Below are 10,701 nucleotides of genomic sequence, written 5' to 3' on the forward strand. Positions count from 1 at the left end.
TGACTCCAAGTTGTAAAAGGAGGGGAAAAGTAGAGTAGGCAGAAACAACAGATGAGGATTGTTAGGACAGGCAAGGGATGAGCAGTCACAGTAAGGGGAGTATAAAAAGGGAAAAAGAAAGCCTAGATGAAGAGAGGTATGTGAGGAAGGAGCAAAAAGCAGACAAGAATGGCAGTGATTCAGAAAATGTGCATAAAAAAGAGAAATGGCTCTTTTCCCCTCTTGCGAAGCAAGGCAAGTGCGGTTCTGGAAAGATGCTGCTGTTTACAGTGTGTGGTAGCACCTAATCTGTTGTTGGACGTTCTTCCCCAGAAGCAGCCAGGAGATGATGCATGAGTGCGATGTTACATCAGCAACTCTGGGGCAGGGAGGTAGCTTGATGCTTGTAGTCAATGTGAGCAACACTGTCACAACGGTGTCTGCTCCAGATGCTCACCCTTCCGAAAAGTTACTGGAAAATGAGATGACACTCAGAATAAAGTTACAGGGATTAGTCAGGTATCTTGGAAAATCCTACCCTGGCACGGAAGACTAAAAACTTGAAGTTTCTCAGACCAGATTGTAAATCTGAGCTTGGAGTCTTTGGTAGCAGATCAACAGTACTGCAGCTGAAGGGTGTGAAGCATGGATTTGGTACAGATTCACTTCTGCCTTCAGGTATTTATACATTTGTATTCATCCTTGAATATGCGAATTGGTCCTACAGGAATGTTATGCTAGATGCAGTGTCACCTCTTTATGCAGCCACAGCTTCCTACTGGATCAGGTGTTGTCTCTCATGTCCTGGCAGATGTCAGCATTAAGCCTGAGGATGGTGTGAACACTGCCACAGGTGCTTGGGCAAACCCAGCACACACAGCCACATCCTCCTGCCTGCTCCAGCTCCCACTTGTGTTGCTAGCACCCGCTTATGGCATGGTGAGGTCCCCACGGCCCAACCCCATGCCTGGCCTTGCTGCCTGCACCTCAGCCTGTCTCAGATCCTCAGAAGCTGCTCCTTCCCTGGGCAGCTGTGGGCTCCCTGAATTACTATTCTAACCTTTCATCTCCACAGTTTGGATTTATGGTGCTGCTTAGGTAACCAAGGAAAACCAGCTGTAGTTCATAATGCATATTTACAGATGCTATCTAGCACTGCTTTGGTATGACTCAAAATTTGCTCAGGACAGGGAATTCAAGGAAGCTGCCAAGAGAAGCTACATTTAGCAATGGGACTGAGAAAATCACTAATGAAATAACAATTAGAAAGGGAAAGATAAACTAAAAGGCTTCTTGTATGCCAATAGCATTACTTTGTATTTTTTATTAATATTTTTTACACAATGATCCAAGTCCTTTATTGGTTTGGACCATGCAGCTGATGCTCTGAGGAGCAAGATGGCTTTTTCATAAACCAGCATGGTGGGCTTGATATTATTATACCGTGTTCACTGTATGTCTGGTTTGTGGGTTGGGTGTTTTCTCTTGTGGTAATGCTGAGGCTAAGGATTAATTTTCGCTGGCACCTTAAAATCCTAGAGGGCACCACTGAACAGTTTTGATCACCGGGCTTGCTTTACAAAGATTTTACAGGTGTTGATGTTCCTGTCTCATTTTTCACTTTCTTTTTACATTAAACTTGTATAAAAAAAATCTTCAAAGGAGTAAATATGCAGTTAATGGGTGAGTACAGAAAGAAAAAAGCTAATATACAAGAAGAAAAAGTATTATATTTAAAAAATTTAAGCTGTTGCTTTAACGTAGTCTGTGTAAATTGCCCCAAACAAGATGCCAGGCTGGCAACTCCATCTGCACCAACTTGCATATTCCTACAGGGGTACAATAAGCAGCTGATTTCCCAATTAAGCTTTCCTAGCAAAGTACTTTTGTAATTTAGACAGACTCAAAAGTTTGAAAAATGAATACATATTCATGAAGTACTAATAATCCTCAGTCTAGAACACAGCTTTTAGCTGAAAGCAGATATGACTAGCTCATGTATCACTCACCACACAACTAAAATGTGAACAAGGAAGAAATGGCTGAAACCAGCAGATTGTGTTTTGCTACGACAATAAATAATAATCGTATTCTGACTCAAGTGCCAAATGTATAGAGCTTAATTAGAGGTCAGTAGAGCATATTTCTGCTCAGCTGTTCTATTCACAGCAATTAACATGTTCATGTAGCTTAAACTGGGTTGCAGAACAGATTTCAAGGCGTTGAGTGAAAGCAGTATCAGGGAATGGTGTTCAGCCGCTCCCAGCAGCTCAGGAGCAGCACACCTGGCACCCGCCTGCGCCGCGCTGCTGGCAGCCTCCACTGAAGGTGAGGGGCGCGGTGTCCGCACCTCCATCACGCCGAGGCCCGGGAGGCGCCTGCCCCAGGCACTGGGGAGGCCGGGGCTGGGCCGGCACCGCGCCAGCCGGGCCGCCTGTCCCTGGCCTCGCCGGCGGCACCACGCCCGCCGCGCGGGCCCGCCCGCGTGCTGCGCCACCGCCTCCGCACCCGCAGCTCCGTCGGCGCCCGCGTCCCTCCGAGCCGCGCGTCCCGGGGTACGGCCCGAGCGGGTGGCACGGGCCCGGGCCCCGCCCTCGCCCTGCGCTCCACCGGCAGCCCCCGGCCCGGCGGCCATGTGCCGCGGGCGGGGAGCGGCTAGCACCGCCCGCCTGCGAGGGCGGTGCGGGGGGCGGGCGGTGCGCCCCTGGGCCGAGCCGGCGCCTCGTCCCGCCTGCCCGCCCGCAATCCGACCGGGGCCGGCGCGCTGCCTCCCGCAGCAGAGGGGCTGCGATCGTGCTCCCCGCGGCGGCGGCGGTGACGCTATGGAGGGGTGCCCCGCGCCCGAGGCGCCGTAGAGCCGCTGCCCCCGGCCGTACTGCGCTGCCCTGCCCTGCCCTGCCCTGCCCTGCCCGGCGATGGGAGCCGGCTCGGCCAGGGCAGCTGCGGCCGGGACACCGCCCCCCGCCGGGCGGACGCTGCCGGAGGCGAGGAAAGGCGAGCGCGGGCTGAGGAGGGCGCCATGGGAGGCAGGTGCGGGCGGCCCCAGCGCTCCTCGGAGCCGGGCTGGGGCGCGGCGGCGGGGAGCGGGGCCGGGCGGGCTGAAGTGACCAGGGGAGAGCCGGGCGGAAGAGAGGACAGCGGGACCGGGCCGGCTGAGGTGACCTGAGGGAGCCGGGCGCGCCGAGGGGAGCGGGCGGAGCGGCTGCAGGCGGGCGGCGGCGGCGGGCTGAGGGACGGGGTCGGCCGCCGCCGAGGCGGGCGGGGTGGCGGTGTTCACCTCAGGAGCGCGGGCGGAGCGGTTGCCCCCGGCCCGCCCCGCTGCCACTGCTCCGTCGCGGCGCTCGCCCTTTGCCTTTCCCCGCTCCCGCCGGCGCGTCCCGTGGCCGGGGCAGCACGCTGGCATGTCGCTCCCGCCCCGCCTGCCCCGTTGCGGTGCGGGGCCGCGAGAGGGGCTGGCTGGCGCAAGGCGGGTCCCGGTACTGCGGGGGGAACGGTCCGCGCCCCACGTAGACCGACCTGCGCGGGGGGGTGCAGGCTGAGCCGAGCAGAGCCTCTTGGAAAAGCAGGGCAGGTTTTGCCTTCCAGTTAGGCTTTCTTTGCTTTTTTCTCTTTCAGCGGCGTTACTGTTCCTGTAGCGATTTTGTTGCTTCATCTCAGACCTATGTGACTCAGGCAGAAGGATCATGACAGAAGTCCTCTTCTCTGCTGCTTTGAATGGAACTGAACCCAACCTGTTATCCAGCAGTGGCTGGTCTGCAGGAAATGCCACCACTAAGTGTTCCCTTACCAAAACCGGCTTCCAGTTCTATTACCTGCCCACTGTCTACATTCTGGTCTTCATCACTGGTTTTTTGGGCAACAGCGTGGCCATCTGGATGTTTGTCTTCCACATGAGGCCTTGGAGCGGCATATCAGTTTACATGTTCAACTTGGCACTAGCCGATTTCTTGTATGTCTTGACTCTGCCTGCGCTCATCTTTTACTACTTCAATAAAACAGACTGGATCTTCGGAGATATTATGTGCAAGCTGCAGAGGTTCATCTTCCACGTGAACCTATACGGCAGCATTTTGTTTCTGACTTGCATAAGTGTGCACAGGTACACGGGAGTGGTGCACCCCTTGAAGTCGCTGGGGAGGCTGAAGAAGAAGAATGCAGTGTACATCAGCGCCCTGGTCTGGGTCATTGTGGTGGCTGTGATTTCTCCAATACTATTCTACTCGGGAACGGGGATAAGGAAAAATAAAACCACGACATGCTATGACACAACAGCTGATGATTTCCTGAGAAGTTACTTCATTTACAGCATGTGCACCACGGTGTTTATGTTCTGCATCCCATTCATACTGATTCTTGGTTGCTATGGGCTCATTGTGAAAGCTCTGATTTACAAAGATCTGGACAATTCTCCTCTCAGGAGAAAGTCGATTTACCTGGTTATTATAGTGTTGACAGTCTTTGCTGTGTCTTACCTTCCTTTCCACGTGATGAAGACCTTAAATCTAAGAGCCAGGGTGGATTTTCAAACACCACAAATGTGTGCCTTCAATGATAAGGTTTATGCCACCTACCAGGTGACGAGGGGTCTGGCCAGCCTCAACAGCTGCGTCGACCCTATTCTTTACTTTCTGGCAGGCGATACCTTTCGAAGGCGGCTTTCCAGGGCAACCAGGAAATCATCCAGAAGAAGTGAGCACAATGTGCAGTCGAAGAGTGAGGAAATGACTCTCAATATTTTATCAGAGTATAAACAGAACGGAGATACCAGTTTGTGAACAAATGTGAAAGATTTGGGAACAGTTTGAAAAAATCCTCCGCTTTGAGACACCATAGCACTACAAATGTGTGAGGAAAATCTTACCAGTCTCTCAAAGTTGTTTTAGGTAAAGCCTCATTATCTGGTCTTAGAAAAAGCTTAACAAAATCAGTGGAGGAATTTCAGTGGAAAATAACCTGCCAAATATCTGCTTTTCCCTCTCCTTACAATATTCTCATTTCTTTCTGACTTGTGTCAGATAAAGTAAAATGAAGTAAATCCCCTACAGGAAGAAAGCAATCCAAGTGCTTCTGGCGTAATGACTTAGTGTCCCACGTTTAAAAAATGTTCTCAATCAGCCTCTCTTTAGAAATGGGAAATAAAAATAAGAACGAGCAGTATCTTCTCTTCTGAGGCTCAGTCCACATACCTAGCCTTCCGCTCACTTGCCATTGTAAACAAGTATTTAAATCAAAGTCACAATGCAGTTATCTCACCTTTATAGTTTTATTATATCTTCATCCAGTGTTGGTAATTATTTGGTAGTTTGGTGGCATTTATGATTCAGTCTCCTTTGAGTGCCGGTGTTTTACAAAAAGTAGGCTTACTGATGTGTGCATGATTATGCTTTCAGATTGCAATGGTTGTTCATGAAAAATCTGGACCACCCTTAAAGGCAAATTGGCTTCCAGGTGAACTGACACCTTGGCCACTGGCAGACAGATAAGCAGGTCTCGCTAGGAGCCAGTGCAGGCAGGCGCCTGCTTCGCACGTGCACATAGCGGTGTGTTTCATGAACAGATGTCAGTGTGCAAATGCGTGGGGAGGTGATTTGGTTCTGAGCAGCTGATAATCCGATCCTGCCTTCCATGCTGAGGAAAACTGGCGCATTGTCAGCGGGGGAGCCACAGGACAGGGCTGAGCATGGACTGGGCTCACCTGGGGAGTGCCTGGCGAGCTCTGCGGAGCTGGGGCGAGCTGCCCTTCCCACAGGCTGACCAAGAGCTCGCTGCAGCGCGAGTGCCTGACTGCTTGTGTTGGGAGCCTTGCTGGAGGTCTTTACGGGTAAAATGTGAGAAATGTGTGTGCTGAAAATAACTGTACCTTTGGAGCAGTAAAACTACTGTCGCTTGAGTTACCTGCGTTTTCATTTGGTACAAAGTATTTCTGTTCCTGGCAATCTTTAGAGATAATGTAAGAGTTGTTTCCCAAGAAAATGGTTATGAAAATGGATAATATAAATGGATTATATTATATATATATAAAATGGTTGTGAATTAGTTTTTTTGTACTGTGACAAATAAACCACTGTATTAACAAGATGCTACAATGGACTGCAGACTACGTCTGGCCCTTCATTGTATATCTTATCCAAATGTGGAATAGGTCATCCAAAATTAGCCAAACTGCAATATTGTGTAACACAAGAGCTAGTGATCGGAGCACAGACGTCGAAATCTTACAAGGGCAATTTTACTCATTTCTCATATTTCTAAGAAATGTATTTGAAAATATTGTGTGCAGCATGCTCTGAATTATAAATTTAGTGTACGAAATTTAAGTTCTGTGTAATCCTAAGAGTGATTTAACAGATCTTTGTTTCTCCGGTCTTCATAGTAAGAGTAAAATATTTACATTTTACTTACTAATTTCCAGGGATTGGTAACAAACAAGAATAGCTCTAGTTGTTTTCTTGACAACATTGTAAAGCAGCTTCTGTTCACATGTACAGCTTCTTAGTCTGCAAACTCCCTATTTATTGAACTTATTTATTAGAAAGCTGAATGTAAAGTATGTAAAGTGTGGTTCTCAGTGTCCATATGCAGAACTGGGCATTAATGGCAAATTTAACAGCATGGTTCAATCACTGTAAAACTGTGTCTTCTAACAGAACATCTTTATAATAAACTCAATTCCACCCTGGCTATTCACTGTTGATATGTAACCTAGTGATAAATTAAACTACTGATTTATAGCCTAGAGATAAATTAAACTGCTTAGGAAGCATAGCTTCTTAAAGCAGTGTTAAGCTCTCATTTAGCCCCATAAGATGAAAAATCTAGAGGTAGTGAAGACATTCCAGCCAAGGGTCAATTGCTAATTAATCCCTACTGACAAAAGACTGTGGAACAGCACAGCCTATTTATATCACTGGAGAATGAGCCTGATTCACAATAAATGACTTCTCCTATTATGTGATTATTTGAGACTTCATTCAACTGAGGCATGTCTTGTTTGGAATGGCAGATGAATTAAATGGAGAACGAACATAAAAATAGGATATTCTCTGAATCTGCCTCTGTAGGTTTAAAATCATCTTCATTTCCTGGCATTTCGTGGTCTATTCCTCATTTTTCTTTCACTTAGGAAGTAAAATGTTCCACTAATACATGTCTGAAAAAAGATCTTGAACAGCCACAGCAGAATGTGAAGCCGTACGCCCAGGTTGGTCCTTATGGAGTTACTTACAGTTGTTTTGCAATATGTCTCTCTAATATGGCAAAGTTGGCTCACTATTACAGTGTGTATGAAATCCAACAGTGTTCTACAGGAGCACCTGCAGCAGGTTGGGTGTGATGCAGGAGAGACCCATGGCTGGATGGATGCCCTGCCAGGGTGACCCACCTTCTGGACAGCACTGCCCTTGTATTGTCTTTCCCACTGTCTTCCGGGTCTTGGACAGCTGCAGTGTTTTATTCCTTTCCTCATGAACCTGTTAAAAGCTCTGTGTTTTGCTTTGCCCCACTGAAGAGGACTGTCCTGTTGGCCAGTTGATTGCTGAGGTCTGACACTTCATTTAATGGAGATCCCTCTGACTGGTGATCAGGCAGCTGCAGTCAGCATCTTCACCACATGGAAGTGTATGGGAGCCTCCCGCCAAACACTGAGAAGGATCATTAAGCACATTTGACACAGTTTGTTTTCCATCTTTCAGATCCCATGACCTGCAGAGCCAACACCTCAAACTGCATCCTGCTCCAATGCAACTCTTTGCTGTACATATACTGACATGCCACAGCCTCCTCTGAATCAAGCTGGAACTTGAAGCTGAGCCTCAAAATCTCATGTAAAGCTCCTGCCCTTTTTTGAGCATTGCTGTATTAGATACGGAGTAGTCAGAACCACTGCAAAGTCACATCAAATTTGTACCTCCTTCTGTGTGATCACTTTTTACCTGCAGCATGACAGAATGGTGTCTGCTGGACATGACCTGGATGAACCCAAGCAGCTCCTCTCCAGGCAGTGTGATGGCTGGAGATGGCAGGAGGATTACCTCCTGGGGAACTTGCAAGGCTGTTGTTAAATATTTACCTTTTGGCACTTACCCTTACTATATATTTGTGGAAGACAGTCAGTCCACCAACCTTAAAGGCCCAAGGTGATTCCTGTGTTTATCTGTAATCCTCTGTAATGGGTGTAGTCAGAGAAGCCTTTCCTAAACCACTTGCCTGAAGTTTCCTTTTGGTCTATCCAGTATGCAAAGGGAATGCAATCTCAGCTACAGCCTTTGGGCTGTTAATAATCAGTGATGACAAGGGTGTTTTGTTTACTTGTAATGAGATTCAGCTCATTGTTTCACTACAGGAAGACCACCTGAAGTTCCACCTTCGCTTGTGTTGTATTAGCTTTCAACTAGCAAACAAGATTAAACCTTCTATAGTTTCGTGGTTCTGCTTTTAACCAATTTTTTCTCTGGGTAGATTTGGGAATCTTTTAATAACTACAAATCCTTCACTGAACACACCTAAATGTTTGAAGTAAATAGTTATTTAGAGCTTAGGTTTTGCCAAAGCATTTTACAATGATTCAGCCAAAACAAATCATTATTCATTAGCTCTATTTTGCTTTTTCCAGCTCATAGGGTTAATTTTTTTATCATTTATGCCCATTAACTCTTGCATATGGTAATTTTTAACTCAAGTATGAAACCTGCACATGAACTGCAGTCAGTTGTGCATTTTCATAACACAGCACCGTGGATTTTGTACTTTAATCCATTTTATATGACACTAAGTTAATGAATTAAGGAGCAGGTATGGGGAATCAGAAGTATTTTGCCTGGCCCTGCTTTCAGCAGGAGGTTGCAGTAGATGCCCTGACAAGCTGCCTCCCAACCTGAGTTCCCCCACACCCTGTGGATGGTGGCTGTGGGAAGCTGCAGGGCTGTTGCTATGGCTGACAGACCACAGGTGAATGTCGCAGAGCATCCTGTTGCCTTCCTGTTCACACAGGACAGAAGCTGAAGGTTTGTTCCTGTAGTGTGGACCCATAGACTAAAGCCCCAGGGCCATGCCAAGTTCTCCTGAGCCTGGCATCCTCCTCTTCCTTGATGAGGAAGGACAAGGAGGATGGACACAGACAGAGCTCTGGGCACCTGGCCAAGTGGCAGGAGTCCTGGGGAGCAGGCACTGCTGCTGTGGCTGCTCTGGCTGCCCAGCTCAGTCTGTCTGGAGGGCACTGAGCACGTGTCCTGCAAAGACCTGGGCAGAAGTTGCTATGGAAAGGGGCTGAAGGGGCTGCTGTTCCCTGCTGCAACCCACAGATTGTCCCACCTAGAGAGTCAGGTCTGTAGCAGTTAAACACATTGGCCATGAAGGTGCCTGGAGGCAAAAAAAAAAAAAGATAATTGCCTTTCTGGGATTCTTTCTTTTTTTCCCTTTGTCACTAGTTTTTTTCTTCAGACTGGTCCAGAACAAAAATATTAATAAAGAGTGATGTTATCACAGGTATTGCTTATTTTTGTGATAAGCTCATTATTTGTCAAATCTCTACATTCATATTTGTTACCTGTAGTGGTTGTTCTTCCCCTCAGGTAAAATTTTTGAAGGCAGCTATAAGCCTCAAGTTGAAGTTCAATGTGAAGAATTTATTCCAAGCTCCTGAGCATCCAGCTTAACCAACTGGGGATAGTGCAAGCACTTGGACCAGTAAAGCTGCAAGGGGAAGTGCTGAATTTGGTGGAAGTTGGTTTAGACAGACACTAAAAGCCCTTAACTTAAACAAAAAGCCCACGGTGTAGCTGCTTGAATAGGACTGTTTCACTCTTCTTACATTTGTGGTATTATTTCTAACTTAGGGGCTTTGCACTGAATCAGAACCTACTACAGAACAGTATTTCTGCAGCCTAACGCTATTGGCACAATAATAGCAAATATTTTCAAGATATACGATTTGTGAATTAAAACTACTACTTATATTGTGGCCGTGAGTTACAATGTGTTTCAAGGATACAGGTGAAAATGTTTATTTTTCTATTGTACTGTGATTTTAATATTGTTGAATGAGTTCCGTTTTTGTGCAAATACTAGTGAAATTTTATTGCAATACCCGCAGATACAGTGTTACTTGGTATTTAAGCTCAGGTTATGTAACGGCTTTAATTATATAGTAGTAAAAAAAAATCCCCTTATTTGTCTATACTTCTAATGAATAAAAGGATTTTGTTTTTTAATAAAGCACGAGGTGTACTTTCGCATGTACATTTACTGTTAGGCATGGCTTTTAAAGTTACAACTATTTTTAGTGGCAGCAGAACTGCAGCCACAGAGTTGCTGGCACTGTACCTAGCAACCTCACTTTGAAACTGCTCCAATAAAATTATGAAACACTTTTTCTGCCTTTTGTATTCTTGCAGCTAATTCATGTTTCCAAGTGATTATTCAGGCAGCAATATGTACTTAAGAACAGATAATAAAAGATTTGCAAGCCATATGAATTTTTAAACCTTGGGAAAGAACCAGCCGGATTAATTGAGAACAAAGTGAGTAAACGAGTGATGCTTCGTTTTCTAGGATTTTAGGAGACAGCATGTCCACAGGTGGCAGGTGAACGACCCACTTCCTAACACAGAGGACATGCATATGTGTGTGGTTTGGCTGCTTGAGGGCACCCCCCCCCCAGCATCACTCCCATTTCCAGCATTTGGCTGGAGAAGAACCTGCTCCCAGTCCCACTGTCCCTTTTCC

General features: G+C 46.9%; 1 protein-coding gene across 1 annotated transcript; it reads left to right on the forward strand.

The window, feature by feature from the left end:
• The first annotated feature begins 2,874 nt into the window (after positions 1-2,874).
• On the forward strand, positions 2,875-10,346 carry P2RY1 (purinergic receptor P2Y1). Its single transcript, XM_061371526.1, has 2 exons — positions 2,875-3,009; positions 3,595-10,346. Exon 2 carries the CDS (start codon positions 3,663-3,665, stop codon positions 4,752-4,754), a length of 1,092 nt encoding a protein of 363 aa, XP_061227510.1. The 5' UTR covers positions 2,875-3,009; positions 3,595-3,662; the 3' UTR covers positions 4,755-10,346.
• Positions 10,347-10,701: the final 355 nt, after the last annotated feature.

This window comes from Neopsephotus bourkii, unplaced genomic scaffold (genome assembly GCF_033783945.1).
Source record: "Neopsephotus bourkii isolate Nb327-2 ecotype Australia unplaced genomic scaffold, CSIRO-AGI_Nbou_v1 NB_1574, whole genome shotgun sequence".
NCBI lineage: Eukaryota > Metazoa > Chordata > Aves > Psittaciformes > Psittacidae > Neopsephotus > Neopsephotus bourkii.

Coding starts and splice junctions, on each gene's coding strand:
- P2RY1 (XM_061371526.1), top strand. CDS start 3,663: ATGACAGAAGTCCTCTTCTCTGCTGCTTTGAATGGAACTGAACCCAAC.